We start from the raw sequence: 17937 nt of genomic DNA on the forward strand, positions 1-17937 counted from the left end.
TTGGGAGGGGCCGTGGGTACGCAAGCACGTAGGTGCGCGCGGGAGGAGGCGTTCCCGCGGCATTCGGAGCGCGTGACGCGAGAGTGGGGCTTTAGACGTCGGCCGTCGCGGCCGCCATGTTGAGGGTGGCGGGAGGAGGAGTTGGTAGACGCAAGAAAGCGCAAGAGCTGAATTACTCCTGACTGCGGCCATGGACGAGACCTCCCCTTCCTCCCGGGTTAAGGGGCTCGTGCATGCGCGCTCCCTGCCCCTGCTCAAAGGTTGCCTTCGGGGGGTGGGGGTGTCGGGGGGTCCCAGGGAGGGTCGCGGAGCTCCGAGGATCGGGTGTCGCGATGGTCGCCTGGTGGGTGCGCCACGTGCTACGTTCACGTGTAAATGGGTGGACACGCGTTCAGCACGGAGAAGGCTGCTGCAATTCTCCCGACCCGCCTTCCTAAGTCCTTCCAGCAACGGGTAGCCTCCCGACAGTGGAGGCAGAGCAGAGCCATCGCGGCTTGTAGCTGTTGGATGTCCTCTTCCCCAGAAATTTGTCTAATCCTCTTACAGAATCGCAGAGTGGTCATCTGGTCCAAAACCCTGCAGTTAGGGTTGCGACCTTTGTTCTGGCAAAACACAGAGGTACCTCGGGTTAAGAACTTAATTCGTTCTGGAGGTCCGTTCTTAACCTGAAACTGTTCTTAACCTGAAGCACCACTTTAGCTAATGGGGCCTCCTGCTGCTGCCGCGCCACCAGACCACGATTTCTGTTCTCATCCTGAAGCAAAGTTCTTAACCCGAGGTACAGTGGTACCTCAGGATGCGAACGGGATCCGTTCCAGAGCCCTGTTCGCATCCCGAACAGAACGCAAGATCCTTTTGACTGTCTGCGCATGTGCGAGCGGCAAAACCCGGAAGTAACGTGCTCCGTTACTTCCGGGTCCGAAAGCGCTCAACCTGAAGCGTATTTATCCCGAGCTATGACTGTACTATTTCTGGGTTAGCGGAGGCTGTAACCTGAAGCGTCTGTAACCCAAGGTTCCACCATATAGGACAGGATAGCAGCGTGTTTTTCTTTTTCCACCTGGTGCTGAAATGTCTTCAGAGCAATCCATTGCAGTCTATTGCAGCCTAACCGGATGGCCCCTCTGACATTTATCACACACACATAATTTTGTAAATCTGTGCTTTGCTATCTGGAGCTGGAATGCACGACCTTTTCCACACATATGCAGTCCTGTGCAACAATGCATGCAGGAGGCAGAGGCATATTCTGATGAGGGGATGAGCTTTGTTCCACATTCCACATAAATTTCTGAATGACGGGGAAAGGGTGGTTGGAAGGGCCAGCCTTGTGAAGAGCTACCCCCCCCCCAGCCCTCCTCCTCCTCTCTCTCAAATATGCAGAACGGAGGCTTCTGGGCTACACTGACACAGGAAGACTTGTTGTTGGAGCCTCGGAAGGTGTTGTTATCTGAGGGACAGGGCCTGGTGCTCCCAGGTGGATGGCCACTTTAACCCATGTCAAAGCTGCAGGGGACTGGAAAGGACAACCTCAAAGACTTGCCCTGGTTTGCTCCACCTTGGGACCAGATGAGAAGAGGGAATGAGAAGAAAAAAAGGAAAGGAAAGAAGTGAGAGGGAGTGGGAGTGGGAGTGGGAGCAGCTGCAGGTCAGAAATAGGGAAAATACAGGACAAACTGTGTCCTGTATTGAATCATTTTACATTGAAAAAAGGGACAATCTTGTATTCTACAGAGTGGGTGGCAACCTTACCTGCAATGCAGCAATCACAGCTCAATAATGACCACACAGAGATTTTACTTTCTTGGGCTCCAGGATCACTGCAGATGGTGACAGCAGTCACGAAATTAAAAGACGCCTGCTCCTTGGGAGAAAAGCAATGACAAACCTAGACAGTATCTTAAAAAGCAGAGACATCACCTTGCCGACAAAGGTCCATATAGTTAAAGCTATGGTTTTCCCAGTAGTGATGTATGGAAGTGAGAGCTGGACCATAAAGAAGGCTGATCACCGAAGAATTGATGCTTTTGAATTATGGTGCTGGAGGAGACTCTTGAGAGTCCCATGGACTGCAAGAAGATCAAATCTATCCATTCTTAAGGAAATCAGCCCTGAGTGCTCACTGGAAGGACAGATCCTGAAGCTGAAGCTCCAATACTTTGGCCACCTCATGAGAAGAGAAGACTCCCTGGAAAAGACCCTGATGTTGGGAAAAATGGAGGGCACAAGGAGAAGGGGACGACAGAGGACGAGATGGTTGGACAGCGTTCTCGAAGCTACCAGCATGAGTTTGACCAAACTACGGGAGGCAGTGGAAGACAGGAGTGCCTGGCGTGCTCTGGTCCATGGGGTCACGAAGAGTCGGACACGACTAAATGACTAAACAACAACAAATGGTTTCTTGGAAGAAGCTATGTAAAAAAGATATGAAATTCACTGCCTGTTACTCTTTAAATGAAAACTATTTAAAAATGATGGAATCATAGAATCTTAGAGTTCAAAAGTACCCAAGGGTTATCTAGCCCAACCCCCTGTAATGCAGGAATCTCAGCTAAAGCATCCATGACAGATGGCCATTCAACCTTTGTTTAAAAGCCTCCAAGGAAGGGGAGTCCATCACCTCTCGTGGGAGTCTGTTCCAATGCTGAACAGCTCTTACTGTCATTTTTTTCCCAAATGTTTAGTTGGAAACTCCTTTCTTGCAACTTGAAGCCATTGGTTCGAGTCCTACCCTCCGGAACAGGAGAAAACAAGCATGCTCCCTCCTCCAAGTGACAGCCCTTAAGATATTTGAAGATCGCTATCATATCTCCTCTTTTCCAAGCTAAACATACCCAGCTCCTTCAAGCGCTCCTCATAAGGCTTAGTTTCCAGACTCTTGATCATTCTAGTTGCCCTCCTCTGCACACGTTCCAGCTTGTCAACATCCTTCTTAAATTGTGGTGCCCAGAATTGGGCACAGTATTGCAAGTGTGGTCTGATTAAGGCAGAATAGAGTGGTACTAGTACTTCCCCTGATCTGGACGCTATACAGTGGTACCTCTTGTTGCGAACAGGATCCGTTCCGGAGGCCCGTTCGCAACATGAAAAGAATGCAACCTGAAGCACCATATCTGCACAGGTGCGCGGCACGATTTTGCGCTTGTGCACATGTGCAAAGTGCGATTTAGCGCTTTTGCGCATGCATGAGCAGCGAAACCAGAAAGTAACCCTTTCCGGTACTTCCGGGTCGCCGCAGGACGTAACCTGAAAGAACGTAACATGAAGCAAACATAACATGAGGTATGACTGTACTTCTGTTGATGCAACCTAGATGTACAGGTAGTATTTAACGTCAAATAACACAGACAGAAGGGTCATTCTTTCACATGTGGCGGGCATGTAAAAGGCTAAAGGCTTTGGGGAAATGATTTATAACGAAATGAAGAAGCTGTTCAAGAGGGCTACTCCCAAAAGACCTGAAGCTTTTCTTATAGGGATAACAGGTATAGACATTCTGAAGAAGACAACCAAACTATTATACATGTGACAACAGCAGCTAGAATATTGTATGCACAGAAATGGAAAGAAGAGAAGGTTCCAGTGAAGGAACAGTAGCTTTTAAAAGGACTGTGTGGAAATGTCAAAGTTGAGAACAAAATTAAGTCAGCAAAATGATGAACTTTTTATTGAAGAGTGGAGGCCTTTTTAGACAATTCGGATTATTCCTACCAAGTGTAGAACCTTGTATTTGTTCCTATTGAGATTCATTTTAGTTAGCTTTGGTCATGTTCTCCAATCTGTTAAGGTCCTATTGAATCCCACTTGTGTCTTCTGTTTGGAGTCATCTGCAAACTGGATGAGCATCCCTTCAGTTCTTTCACCCAAGTAAAGATGCTGAACAGCACCAGGCCTGGGACAGAACCCTGTGGCACCTCACTTGGCACTCCCCCCCCCCCCCGAACCAGTGCTCTTTGGGTTCTATCAGTCAGCTCCAAATCCACCCAACATTGACATTGCCTGCCCTACCTTTTACCAGCTTCTCAAGAAGGCTTTGTGGAAAGCCTTGATGAAATCAAGACGTTTTACATCCACAGCTTCCCCCTGATCCACCAAGCTTGCAACTCTTATCAAAAACAGAAGTAAATTTGATCGGGCATAACTTGTTCTTTAGAAGCCCATGCTTGCTCTAGCGACCACAGTATACTTTTCTAAGTCCTCACAGACCAATTGTTTAATTATCTGTTGTAAGACCTTTGCTGGTATCAAAGTCAACCTGTCTGATTTGTAGTTCCCCGGGTCCTCTCCCTCCCCCCCCCCCCCGCCGCCCTTCTGAAGACTGGGACATTTGCATGCCTCCAATCTGCAGAGACCTCACCTGTTGTTGTTCTTCCATGCTTCTTCTCTCTGGTTTTAATTAAGTGGGATGGGGTTGAAATGTGTGGAAACCCGCTGCCTTCAAAGCAAGGTAGCATTAGGACCCAGGGGAGAGGCTGCATCGCAAGACAGATTTCTTTCCCCCTCTCTTGAAAGTGGGCAAAAGAGATCCAGTCTCTGGGAGCATAGCAGGGGGAGTGAGAGGAAAAGAGACCTTCAGACCAGTAAGTCATTCCAGTGTGTCTCTGTGCATGCACAGAGGTTTTGTGCCATTTTTGGATGTTCCTCTTTAAAGCTCACCAGTAGGCAAGAGTCATGGGCAAAATGTACAGGGACCATTTTGCCTTCAGTCAGGATCACGACCCCCAAAACTAAAGCTAATGGCAGTGAAGGAGTAAGGGGGTGGGGTGGGTGTTTTTCGGAAAGGCAGGTTTATTTTTCTTGTTTCAACTGCAGCTTTTAATCCAGAGCGAAGGCGGCTTTGAGGGGTCCTTGGTTAACTTTTGTCTAAATACCAAATTGCATGTTGCCGTTGTTTTAAGGGAATTTCCAATGGAAGGGGAAACTTTTGAAGGATGAAGAAAAGGTAGTGAGATTAAGGACAATATGTGTGCTCTATTCATTGTAAATGCAACAGTTCAGTGAGTGAGTTGGCCCCTGGCAGATGTTGATTGCCCCTCCTTTCCATTTCCTGATGTCTGGAATTTTGGCTGGGGGCAGAGAGGAGGGGGATTGTATTTCTTGGAAAGTCACTATGAAAGCCCTTGTAAGTAAGTTTTTTTGGGGGGTACAAGACATTGTGGGTCGATTTTGGAGGTCCAAAATCCTTGCGATATCTGTGTTGGTGTTGGAGGAGGGGGGGTTCCCTTTTGTTCTCTGCTCCCTCTCCTGGCCTTTGGAGGAGGGGGCTTTTCCTAGAAGGTGGGGTTTCAGGAGGTTCCTGAGGCATTCTTTCCTTTGCAGGAGCTGACTGATTGTTCCCAGATGTGCCTTGCAAAAAACATCTGGTTTCCCTAAAAGTGTTACCCTCCCACATCTTGGGCATTGAGGAGGGCCTCCCCCCCCCCCCATTTCAGCATCTTCTGCCAAAAGCATCAGTGTAGTGGGGGCCTTCCAGGAGGGAGGGAGGGAGAGTGGGAGCAGGGTCGCCTTTCCTGGCTAGAGGGGGACGGTGGGGGAGGTTCTTTGATGTGGAGGAGGGAGGGCTCAACTACCACATCTTGCTCCAATGCCCCTGGTGAACTTGCATCACATCTCTGCCCATGCGCAAAGGGCTTTCCCCCCACACACATGTAATTGGAGCCAGCCCGACCTACAAGCCAAATTTAATACATCTATTTAAACCAATTGCTGAGAGGGAGGCCCTATAGTCACTGTGTGCTTAATTATCTTCTCGGGGTGTGGGGGATGTTTGGGTTGGGGGGACACCGTTGTGCTCCTCCTGGAATAGTTTGGCCATCTTTGGTCCCTACCCTGAGCTCTGCATCAAGAAACTGACAGCAGCCACACGCCAGGAACAACATCAACTGCCCAGCTAAACCAGGTGAGGGTAGCCGATGGATCTCAAACCCTCGGGCAAGTTAGGGTCTTCCCCTGCCTGTGAAGACAGACGAGACCAAGAGTGGGCCCAATGGTCAAGAAAGTGGCTTCAGCCTGTGCTGTAGAAAGAAGCGAGGGGCAGATGGGGCTCATCAACCTGAGAAGGTAGCTCACCAAGAAGGAAACGCTGATCCTAAACTTTTGTGGGTTCATTTACCTCTTGTTACGTTCCTGCAGTTGTTTACAGTTTGCCTAATTTCTATGACAGGGACGCGGGTGGCACTGTGGGTTAAACCATAGAGCCTAGGACTTGCCAATCAGAAGATCGGCGGTTCAAATCCCCGCAACGGGGTGAGCTTCCGTTGCCCGGTCCTTGCTCTTGCCAACCTAGCAGTTTGAAAGGCATTTGACAATGTGTCCAGGCACTTTATGAAAAGAAATTTGGAAAATATGGATATGGGAGATAATTTTCTAAATGGAATTAAGGCTATATACTCGGAACAACATACCAAATTGATAATTAATAACACCTTGACGGAAAAAATTGAGATAACAAAAGGGACAAGGCAGGGGTGTCCACTATCGCCGTTGTTATTTATAACAATATTGGAGGTCCTGCTTAAGAAAATAGAAACAACAAAAGAGATAAAATGTATTAGGATTGGTTCTAAAGAGTATAAGTATAAGGCTTTTGCGGACAATGTGGTATTGACACTGGAACAACCAATGTCCAGTGCAGTGGAAGCACTGAATAAGATAGAAGAATACGGGTATTTGGCTGGTTTCAAACTTAATAAAACCTAGCAGTTTGAAAGCACGTCAAAGTGCAAGTAGATAAATAGGTACCACTCCAGCAGGAAGGTAAATGGAAACTACTCTGGTTCACCAGAAGCAGCTTAGTCATGCTGGCCACATGACTTGGAAGCTGTACGCCGGCTCCCTCGGCCAATAAAGCGAGATGAGCGCCGCAACCCCAGAGTCGGCCACGGCTGGACCTAATGGTCAGGGGTCCCTTTAACTTTACCTTTAATTCCTATGACAAGGGGAGCAATCATGTTTTAAGCTGGCTGCACTGGGGATGCCCAGCCGAAGGACAAAGCAGCTCTCTCCCTCTCTCCTGAACTGTGCAAACAGGCATGGCAAGAGAGGGGGCGGGGGATTTTGCCGCTGTTGGAGATGGATTCAGAATCCCAGCGTGGAAGAGGTCCTGCTGGCAGCCTGCTGCAGCATCCGCCCCCCCGACTCTTAAATGACTTTTGCAGAGGCGGGGGAAAGCATTCCAGGAAACTTTCCTCAACTACAAGGCGGGTTCCAGGCCAGACCTCTTTGTTCAGAGCACCTGGGCATCTATTTCAGTATCTGGCAAGGAGCTTTGCACCTCTTTCCTTTCCTCTTCCCCTTCCCGCTCCTGCAGTGTTGGGCAACGACGCATGGAGAAATCGAAGCAATTAAAAATAAAAAGGGCACCGCATTGCTGGAAAGTGGTCAGGTTGGGTTTCTTTCATCAGAACATTTCCTGACAGCACCTCCCCTCTTAATTGGTGTTTTTGGTCTTTTGTGACCTCCAGGCTTGAAGCCTTGCACCGCCTTCTACAGACATAAAAAGGGTTACAGGGAGTCCATATTTAGGCTCCCTGCTCATTGTACTCACAGCCTACAAAATTATGGAGGGAACCACACTGACAAAACAAGGATGGTGAGCAGCCACGTTAATGGAGATCCTGTTCTTTCGGTCTCGTGACGGACAGGTATTCAGATGCTGAGGGTCTTGGAGACAGAACTACCGTATTTTTAGCTCCATAAGATGCACTTTTTTCTTCCTAAAAAGTATGGGGAAATGTCTGTGCGTCTTATGGAGCGAATGCGTGGTCCCTGGAGCCGAATGGCCCGGGGGCAAAAAGCAGATCATGTTTTTGTGGTTTTTTTTAAAGAGGGAAGTGGGTGTTGAAACAAAGCTGCTGATCATTTGCCGATCGGGGAGAGAGATAAGGGACGCTAGAGATAAAGGAGGCTGTTGTGTGCAAAAACGTGATTACAAAGCATGGATCCACATGGATCGTCAGGATTTTTGCATTGGGTTACCCCAAATTCACTATCAGATCACATAGCATGTCCAAGGCTACAGCCTGCACCAAAAAAATCACGCACCCCCTGTTGCGTGGGGCCGCAATGGCGCAAAAACGTGGTTGCAAAGCACAGATCCACATGGATCCTCAGGATTTTTGCATTGGGTCACCCCAAATTCACCATCAGATCACATGTCTGTGGCCACAGCATGAACCACAAAAATCATACATCCACTGTTTCGTTCAGAATATTTTTTTCCCTTGTTTTCCTCCTCTAAAAACTAGGTGTGTCTTATGGTCAGGTGTGTCTTATGGAGCAAAAAATATGGTATCTATTTCAACTGCCTATGGGGTACAATTCCTTAGGCATCTCTTGCAGGGGCTGCATGCAAAACCATACCCTCCAAGTGTCCTGGTTTTCCAGGGACAGTCCCGGAATTACGAAAGCCCTCCCGGGTTCTGATTTCATCCCGGGATGTCCCCATTTCCCCTGCCGGTGCTGAGCTCTGGTGCTTGTCCCTAACGACAGTTTGTGGCTATGGGAGAGCAACCCATTGCCAGCCTCCTTCCTTGGGCAGCTCATAGTGGCTGCTGGAGAGTTGGTAAGGAGAAGAGGCTGCAGCCAGCTCTGAGGGGCAGGAAGAAAAAGGGAGCGAAGCGAAGCAGAGTGCAAGGAGTCCTGATTTTTTATTTTTTTTAAATGTTGTTTTGTGTTTCTGCGTCTAACCTTGTCCCTTTCTAAACATTTATTTATTATGCGTGTGTCTTTCGTTTTGTAAATCTACCGAGGAATAAAATGAAATTGGAACATACCCAGAGGAAACGCTCTGCAGGGGAGGGAAAACATTGTGGTGGGGGGTTTCGAGGAAGGTCAGTTTTGGGGAGTGAGAAATGTCCCTACAGTGGTACCACGGGTTAGGAACTTAATTCGTTCCGGAGGTCCGTTCTTAACCTGAAACTGTTCTTAACCTGAAGCACCACTTTAGCTAATGGGACCTCCCACTGCCGCCACACCGCCGCTGCGCGATTTCTGTTCTCATGCTGAAGCAAAGTTCTTAACCCGAGGTAATATTTCTGGCTTAGTGGAGTCTGTAACCTGAAGCGTACGTAACCTGAAGCGTATGTAACCCGAGGCACCACTGTATTTTCATCTGAGGAGTGTTGGAGGGTATGCAAGACCGGAGTCATCTTTCAGCCCAAATGTAGTTTATCTGAATGAATTTGCCATGGCCCTCAGGGTGACGGCAGTGAGCAATCATTCTTTGACGAAGACGTTGTGGAGGGTTCTCAGCAGTTAAAAGGGGGGGGGCAACCAGGGGCAGCCATCCTGCGGGTTCTGTGCAGCTCTTGACTTCGTTCCGAAAGCTCTGTGCAAGCAGTCAGTTTAGACTTCTGGAATGAGCCATTTAACCATCAGAGGAGGAGGAGAAGGGGTGACCCCTCCCACCTTTGGCTTCTTCCACAGTTAACATGTGTCTTCCCCCTGACTCCCCACAACGCACACTAAGGAATGCAGCCCTCAGGCGGAAAACCGCTTGCCTGCCCCAGCTTTTGGCGAGAGCTCTTGGTTTTGTGTTGCTTGTTAAATGTACAATGTTCAGTCAACAGAACATTTGGCAGGTGCCCCCTTTCCAGTTTTCCTCTCCCCGCCAGGGTACCGCAAACCACATCTGGCTATGCACTGCTGATGGAAATTGCAGCGTCCCCAGTGGAAACCAACAATAACAACTGGGCTCAGCTGAGCCCACACATTTGACTTTCTTTGTGCCTAAATCCCTCCCAGAGGTTTCCCAGGTCTCCAGTGCCATTTGGGGACAGATTCATTGGTTCTGCAGAAGGGCACAAGATCAACAGGGCCTTTGCAAAGTCTGCAGAACTTTTTGAGAGCTTGTTTTGAGGGAGGGGCGGTGTGGGGGGGCCTTCTGCTTTCCAATCCCAGCCGAAGCTGAAGGCAGGAGGTGGAGGAGGTGTATGCAGACACTGCTAGGCCCACAGAGGCCATGCCTGGGAGGATCCAGGGAGTCTCTTGGGAGTGGAAAGGAATCTCCATCTCTCTTTCAGACAGAAGACAACCCACATCTCCTCTAAGGTGTGTTTTTCTGCACAGTTGCCATGTGGATACTTGGCATGCCAATAAAATAAATGCAAAAGGGCGGCCGTATGAAACATTAAAAAAGGTAAAGGGACCCCTGACCATTAGGTTCAGTCGTGACCGGCTCTGGGGTTGCGGCGCTCATCTTGCTTTATTGGCCGAGGGAGCCGGCGTACAGCTTCCGGGTCATGTGGCCAGCATGACTAAGCCACTTCTGGCGAACCAGAGCAGCGCATGGAAACGCCGTTTACCTTCCCGCCAGAGTGGTACCTATTTATCTACTTGCACTTTGATGTGCTTTCGAACTGCTAGGTTGGCAGGAGCAGGGACCAAGCAACGGGAGCTCACCCCGTTGCGGGGATTCGAACCGCCGACCTTCTGATCAGCAAGCCCTAGGCTCTGTGGTTTAACCCACAGCGCCACCCACGTCCCGTATGAAACATATTGCAGTGCAAAATGGCATTAAAACATAAATATGGGCACACTTTCCATAAGGATAGATGTGAACAGCCAACACAAATGTCAAATGAATGGCTGTACTTTAGCCCAAGCTGTGCTGCTCATCCCTTTCCCCATCCTGACCCAATAATAATAATAATAATAATAATAATAATAATAATAATTTATTATTTGTACCCCGCCCATCTGGCTGGGTTTCCCCAGCCACTCTGGGCGGCTTCCATAGAAACCAAAAATACACTAAAATATCACAGATTAAAAACTTCCCTGAACAGGGCTGCCTTAAGATGTCTTCTGAATGTCAGGTAGTTATTTATTGCTTTGACAAGTGCTTCTTCCCCAGCCCAGCAGGACTGCCCCAGACTGAGAATGAGGAGGGCACTGAATCTCTTCCTCCTATGCCTGCCAGGTGAGTGGAACAGCGCATTTCAAAACAATGGAGCAAAGTAATGGAAGCAATCTGATCCAGGGCTCTGCCTCCAGAATCTCTCTTAACTTGCTGCCCTGGAAAATACAAGGTGTGACCAGAAAGTTTGGTGAATGGTCACAGAAATCGGACAGCGAGAAGTATTTGAACATACATGCCTTACAGGCCTTCAAAGTAGGCCCCGTCTGATACAATGCACCGTTGACAACGTTCGTAGAACTGTTGGAAACCTCTGGAGAAGCCCTCTTTTCGTATTGCTTTCAGTTCCTTCGTCACGGCAGCTTGGACGTTTGAAATGTTGGGAGATCTGTGCCCTTTCAGTGCAGATTTCAGTTTTGGAAAAAGAAAGAAATCTGGTGGGGCCAGATCGAGAGACCATGGAGGGTGGGACTACTCAGTAACCTCAGTAACGATTCACGCAGAATATGCAATTATTCCGCCATCGTTTGGACGGACAAATGCCGATCCCGCCTCAATAACTCACAAACTCTGTTGACATTTGCCACCGTTCAGCTCGTCAACGGTCTGCCAAACAGAGGGTCCTCTTCGATGGTTTGATTTCTGTGACAATTCACTGAACTTTCCGGTCACACCTTGTATTAAAAAATGATCACCAAGAGCTTTGGGGGGGCAGGTGTCGTTTGTGTGTGTGTCCATCCATCTGTCCAGCGAGAGAAGCATTTCGGGGAATGAATGTGGCTCAGGGGTGGAGAATCTTTGCATGCAGAAGGTGGGCTGCACTGGTGTGGCTTTTCCATTTGGCCCTTTGGGGAGCCAAGCTTGGCTCTCGCTGTAGAGTGCTCGGGGCAGGCAGACGTTTCCTTCTGGATTCTCGCAGTATGCAACTGCAGCCCCTAGACTGCACCCATGATCTGGTGGTGATGGGGAGACCCAGCTGAGCCCCTGCCTCTTTCTATCCAGCAGCACTCCTGGCTCAAGGACAGTACGACATCGAGGACCCGGCCTACCATGACACACCTTATGTGCCTTACGAAATAGGTGAGTGCGTTGCAGCCTGGTGGAAACTCCCCACTTCCTGTCTCATGCCATTCAAATCAAGGACACTAGAATGTGACACTAGGCTGTGCATACCTTAGAACTCTCTCCCTCTGGGGAGCAGCCAAAGGTTGCAAACCCCAGGATCTCCCAGCCACAATGTGGGGAAATGCTATCGCCTCTGCCCCCTGCTCCTCAACCTCCTGCCAGCCTCAGTGGAATTAAACTGTGCCTCTTTGGTGTTATGTACTGAAGTTCTCACCCTGGGCCAGCAGGGGGATACTGTAGATAGTTTTCACTCAGGTCCGCATATGCAAATAAGGGATTGAAAGTGACATTCAGTGATTGGATAGTTACAGAAAGTTGTTACTGTTGCTTTGTAGTTGAGCTCTATATAAGCAGGTTGGCTGAACCCTTCAGTTCAGTTCTGTTCTGGCCTGTGAATAAACAAGAGCTGTTGGAAGAATCGCTGTGTCGTCTAATATGTTCACCCACAACCTAACATTTTCCTTCCTTCTTTTTTTTAGACAGCCAAGATTATTACGATTATGCTGGTAATGGTGAGTCAACTTTTCCCTCTGCTCTGGGGGAGTTTGGGGGAAGGGAAGAACTTATTTCCACCACAATCCTCCCCAAAAGTGCGTCCTGAGCCTTAGACTTTGGGGTGGAAATGGGAGAGCCAGGCTGGCTGAAGCTGAACCTCCCCCCTCTCCCTCCCCACTTTCCACAGCAGACATTGCTCCGCAGACCCCGGAGGAGCAATACCAGTACCAGTCCCAACAGCAGAACCAGCAGGAAGTCATCCCTGCGCCAACCCAAGGTAAGCCCACCTTCGTTTGGTAGGGAGGTGTCGTGCAAGGGGCATTGCATCACAACCGCCAGAAGGAGAAGCAAGGGGAACAATGCGGGGAATCAGGGCCAGATTAAGACCTTCAGAGGCCCTAAGCACTTAAAAGATCTTGGTGCCCCCATATATATCCTATTCAAAACATAAACCATAAAATCAAATTTTTAGTTTTCAAAACGAAATGGAACCTGCACTAAGATGGAAAATGTTTATTTTTGCATACTCCCACTTTGTGTGTGTGTGTGTGTGTGTATATATATATATATATATATATCGCCTACTTTTAGCAAAGTCTTTGATCAGATCCTCAAAACCAATCTTACGTAACACATCTGCTTCTGCAATTAGTAGAGAACAGGCATCCAGCCTGCCTTGTCGCATAGTTGTTCTGAAGTTAAATATACGTCAGCTGAGAAAACTAACGCTCAGCTGAGCAATGGGTGACCACTGATGTTAAAAATCCGGCCATGGAAAATTTCTGTGGTCCCCCCCTCACTTTCCCTTGATGCCCTAAGCATGGGCTTATTTTGCCTAACGGTTAATCCAGCCCGGTGAGGGGACGACGACACTTGTCCCCTGTTGCTGGGAGCTGTGCAAAAAATGTCAGACTCCTCCTCTTCTGGAAGGTCCAAACTGACCTGCTTCAGTTATAGAGATTTTAACTATTGAGATATCCCTGGCTGGCTGTTCTGTGGCTTTCATATTCTGATGTAAATAAGGGCAAGGCCAGAAGCCTATCCCTGTTTGCACCCGTGCTTGCAATGAAGACTATCAAGAGCCCTGAAGTTGGATCTGTAACCCTAATTCTCTTTCCCCCTACCTACCCTGTTCTAGATGTTCCCGAGACAGAGCCCACTGAACCAGGCCCGCTCGGTAAGTAAGCATGCTGTAAAATTTGGAGTTGCTTGTGTCAGGAGCTCGTCCTACACTCGAGTGGGACCCTGGCAGAGACACATGCTCGACTGGCATGTTCTCTCCCTCCTGGCCGATCGTTCGGGAGCTTCAAAATCTTTCTTCAGCCCGAACATCACAGCGACCGACGCCAACAGACACCGGCACACTTAGGGATTCGCAGAGTTCGCATGACAGACCTCAGCAACTCAGCATTTTGGCTAATCTACTTTATTTACATATAAACACACACGGAGCACTGCCACATGGCTCCCTCTCTCTCTAGCAACAGACAGCAAAGAGAATGAACAAAGGACAATAGTCCCACTTCACGGAACACAGTAACACAAACATTCTGTCTCCATCACTTCCCACTCTGTGGAGTCAAAACGTATACCGTCATGTGATAGACAACAATCCCATGACTGCAATCATGGAGCAGGAATTCTAACAGCTTGGTGGAATTTAAATCAGCTTCCCAGCTGAAACATTCATCTTCCCATTCTTATTTGTAACCACGATACTGTGCTTTCTTAACGAGAAGGGGGTTATGATCAAACCCTCCCGATTTTCCAGGGACAGTCCTGGAATTACAAAAGCCACCCCAGCTTCCAGTTTGATCCCAGAATGTCCCTATTTTCCCTGCCTGTGCTGCAGCTGCTGCCGAGAGCAGGGAGGGAGATGAGCCTTGTTTTAAACAGTGGCGGCAGCTGGCCGAGTTTTGTGTTTTTGTTCTTATAAACCAGCCTGGAAATTCCTTTGAATGAAAGTCAGTATAGGAATGATTCTAGATAGAAACGCTTGTGACCATTGCTCAAGTCGCTTGCCTCTTAAGCGTTGGTGAATGAAGGCAGCCTATTGCATCGCTGAGCTCAGCATTGACCCCCGTGCCATGACTTGATGCTTCGGCCTGTAGACTCTGGCACAGCGTTTCTCAACCTGTGGGTCCCCAGATGTTGTTGAAGTACAACTCCCATTACCCCTAGCTAGCAACACCAGAACTCAGGGATGATGGGAGTTGTAGTCCAACAACATCTGGGGACCCACAGGTTGAGAACCGCTGCCTGAGGGCTGGTGTCATCCAAAACAACCTCTGCCCCTGAGGCTGTACAGAAGAAATCGCCCCACCCCAAAGCTCAGGGGGTCACTGCACTTGTAGTAACTCTCCCCATCCCCTTCTTCTCCATTCCCAGACTGCCAGGAGGAGCAGTATCCCTGCACCAGACTCTACTCGGTCCACAAGCCTTGCAAACAGTGCCTGAATGAAATCTGCTTTTACAGGTGAGCAGCCACTGGAGGGAGGTCACTATCTGGCTTAGGGAGAGTCCTTCACCCAAGGACCCACAGAGGACAAATCTAAAGAGGGTGTTGACTTGCGCCTCCGCCAGGCATGGAAAGCGCCTCTGTTGCTCTTTCAAGGCTCGCAGGAGTAGATGGAGGCTCCTCCAAACATCTGGATGGGCCACAGTTGGTTGCCTTCTCTGCAGAGATTTGAGCAGAGCTGGGTGATATCTGGTTTCCAACATCGCTATATATCGCCAGCTAGGGACATGGGTGGTGCTGTGGTCTAAACCACTGAGCCTCTTGGGCTTGCCAATCAGAAGGTTGGCAGTTCGAATCCTCGTGACCGAGTGAGCTCTCATTGCTCTGTACCACCTCCTGCCAACCTAGCAGTTTGAAAGCACGCCAGTGCAAGTAGATAAATAGGTACCACTGCGGTGGGAAGGTAAACGGCATTTCTGTGTGCTCTGACTTCCGTCACAGTGTCCCATTGTGCCAGAAGTGGTTTAGTCCCGCTGGTCACTGACCCAGAAAGCTGTCTGTGGACAAATGCCAGCTTCCTTGGCCTAAAAGCGAGATGAGCGCCACAACCCCAGTTGCCTTTGACTGGACTTAACTGTCCAGGGGTCCTTTACCTTTATCACCAGCTAAGCACCGCAATATACCAATATATATCATGATGTCTGAAATAAGGATGGAGCTACGCAGTCACTGGCTGGCTTCACAGTTTTCCCCACATTGTGATTCTTTCGTAGCACACATACACACACCAGGTCAAAAATGATAAAACCTATATTAGATTAGAGGGTGATTTCTAGGGCATCTGGCTGCTCTGTTCTGTGCTACGAGATACTGATCCCCACTCCAAATGCCTGCCAAGGCAGAGCATTGAGAAGCCTTGTACCAATGCTTAATTTCTGAATGCCATAAATCAACTTCACCACTTAACAGCCAGCGTTTCCTCTTTTAATGGGCTTTGTGCACAAGTCAATGTCACAGGAGGATCTTGAACCCTGGAGCGTGCTCACTAATATTTTGGGCAGGAAAGGTTCTAGTGCAGAAACGGCCACGGAGGGGGGAGGCCCAACAGCAGGCCTGCGACGTTCTCTTCACCCCCTCGCACAATCTCTCCCTAGCCTCCGCCGTGTTTACGTGATCAATAAGGAGATCTGCATCCGCACTATCTGTGCCCATGAAGAGCTGCTCAGAGGTAAGCTGGCCTGAATGCGCCCCCCCCCATGCGTTGCCTCAGAAAGCCCAGCAGATGAAGCAGTCCTGGGACTGTAGCCATGGGGGCAGACACGGGCTGCGAGGGGCATAAGTGGGCAGCAGCTTTCCAGAGAGGGCATCTAGCCCCAATAAGATGGATCTCCGCCTGCTTATTAGATCCCCGAGGCAAACCTCTAGGCCCAAGGCTGCCTCCTCGAGGGGCTTGAAGAGACCTCTGTTTGATCCCCGCTTCTCCCTGCAGCTGACCTTTGCAGGGACAAGTTCTCCAAATGTGGCGTCATGGCGACTAGCGGCCTCTGCCAGAGCGTGGCCACCTCCTGCGTCAGAAGCTGTGGCGGCTGCTGAGCTGGAGCTGGACGAGAGGGGAGGCCTTTCTGCACCACGGACGCCGCCGCAGCAGCCCACCCCCAGAGGAGGAGGGAGAGGGACTCAGCCGCAAGACCGCCTCTCCTGGCTGGCGTTTTGCTCCTTCTGCTTGGCCTCGCAGGAAGTCATTGGTGCTATTTGAGGCGGCGGCGGGAAGCAAGGGCAGCGTCCCACCTTGTGCACATTCATAGTCTAGTGTGTTTAATTTTCATTACTTTTTTTTAATTAAAAAACGGTGCTAGAGGGAAAGCAGCTCAACCCGTGATTTACGGGCTCTGCAGGGGCCGGTGGGATATTAAAAACCACTAGGAGGGCCAAGGGGCTATTAAGACACCCATTTCCATTTCCCCACCACCATGAAGTGCAACCAAAGGTCAGGGTGCAGCTGTTTTTACTTCCCCCATAGCTGTATGCCTACTTTTTGTATGATTTCCCCTCCCTACTTTTCTACAAAACGTTTAAATAAATAAAACAAACTCCAAAGTATTGCAATTTCTTTCCTCCAAGAACCAACCAGGTGTGAGAAGAGGAGGTTTTTATTCTTGTCCACATTTATCTATAATAACAAACACCACCAGAAATATAAAAATATAAGTTTCTACGTTCATTGATTAACGGTTACACAAAGAACCAAAGAAAGAGAAATATATACATACACGATTAGTGTGAGCATTTTGGTAAAAAACAACAACAACAACCACCACCACCTTGGTCACATTTAAGAAAGGGAGGAAACATCAGCCTAGACGGATTGACATGTGTCTCCTCTCAGGCCCCTCTCCCTGCAGGGCTTTGCCTGCACCCTCACGAGCCCCACAGCTGCCCATGGGGCAGGGGGAAGAATAGCGCTATTTGAAAATAAACTCTGCAACAAAATGCATCTCTTTGCAATGGTGAGCTGAAGGGAGGAGTTCCAGATGCAGTCCGAATAGGCGTCAATTAAAATAAAACGAGAGGCTTGTGGCCAACATTAGTCCTATTCAGAGCAGACCCACTGGAATGAATGAACTTCAGCCTATTAATCTGAATCGGTCAGATCTGAGCAAACAGCCGAGGAAAAAAGAAACCCTGCCATTTGTATTTTACACAAATCAATGGAGAGGTTTGCAGATCCCAGAAGCAGGCTGGCCAAATGGTGGTTAGCTTGTTTAGTAGTAAGAAGGTGGGACACAGGCCTCTACCCCACCCCCCCTAAGTGGGCTGTTTGCAGGGGGTGGGCATGTCCAGCCTAGGGTGCCGAGAGAATGGATGCAGGGGTGAACTTGGCTTGGCCCTTCCGTCCCTCCTGGTGTAGCTGCTCCTTCAAGGTGGAGATCTGTGGGAGAGGCAGGAATCAGGGGTCATTTGGGTCCTCCTGTGGTCATAGCACCCCCACCACCCGGACTGC

At 49.2% G+C, this 17937-nt stretch overlaps 2 protein-coding genes across 10 annotated transcripts in view; one reads left to right on the forward strand and one right to left on the reverse strand.

The window, feature by feature from the left end:
* The first annotated feature begins 158 nt into the window (after window positions 1–158).
* On the forward strand, window positions 159–17036 carry MFAP2 (microfibril associated protein 2). 6 transcript variants are annotated; one of them, XM_081017587.1, is made up of 9 exons: window positions 159–260; window positions 10856–10921; window positions 11861–11938; window positions 12463–12495; window positions 12666–12755; window positions 13617–13655; window positions 14867–14954; window positions 16091–16164; window positions 16426–17036. In XM_081017587.1, the coding sequence occupies exons 1-9, from the start codon at window positions 191–193 to the stop codon at window positions 16527–16529; spliced, it is 642 nt and encodes a 213-aa protein (XP_080873713.1). In that variant the 5' UTR covers window positions 159–190; the 3' UTR covers window positions 16530–17036. The 6 variants fall into 6 exon arrangements, with proteins under 6 accessions (XP_080873713.1, XP_080873714.1, XP_080873712.1 ...); XM_081017588.1 differs by having other exon boundaries at window positions 176–260; window positions 11864–11938; XM_081017586.1 differs by lacking the exon at window positions 159–260 and adding an exon at window positions 4490–4580 and having other exon boundaries at window positions 11864–11938; window positions 12669–12755.
* Window positions 17037–17937, reverse strand: part of CROCC (ciliary rootlet coiled-coil, rootletin) — a 66100-nt gene continuing 65199 nt past the window's right edge. For all 4 annotated transcript variants that reach the window (XM_081017282.1, XM_081017279.1, XM_081017280.1 and 1 more), the window contains one exon: window positions 17037–17865. In XM_081017282.1, coding sequence (XP_080873408.1) covers window positions 17779–17865 — 87 coding nt within the window. In that variant the 3' untranslated portion in view covers window positions 17037–17778. The remainder of the gene's footprint in view (window positions 17866–17937) is intronic.

This window comes from Podarcis pityusensis (genome assembly GCF_964106645.2).
Source record: "Podarcis pityusensis genome assembly, chromosome: 8".
Lineage (NCBI taxonomy): Eukaryota > Metazoa > Chordata > Lepidosauria > Squamata > Lacertidae > Podarcis > Podarcis pityusensis.

What these genes read in the sequence shown, in the direction of transcription:
- MFAP2 (XM_081017587.1), top strand. Translation starts at nt 191, where the DNA reads ATGGACGAGACCTCCCCTTCCTCCCGGGTTAAGGGGCTCGTGCATGCG. An exon ending in TTATGTGCCTTACGAAATAG is followed by an intron (nt 11,939 to 12,462) that starts GTGAGTGCGTTG and finishes TCTTTTTTTTAG; the next exon opens with ACAGCCAAGATTATTACGAT. An exon ending in CCATGAAGAGCTGCTCAGAG is followed by an intron (nt 16,165 to 16,425) that starts GTAAGCTGGCCT and finishes TTCTCCCTGCAG; the next exon opens with CTGACCTTTGCAGGGACAAG.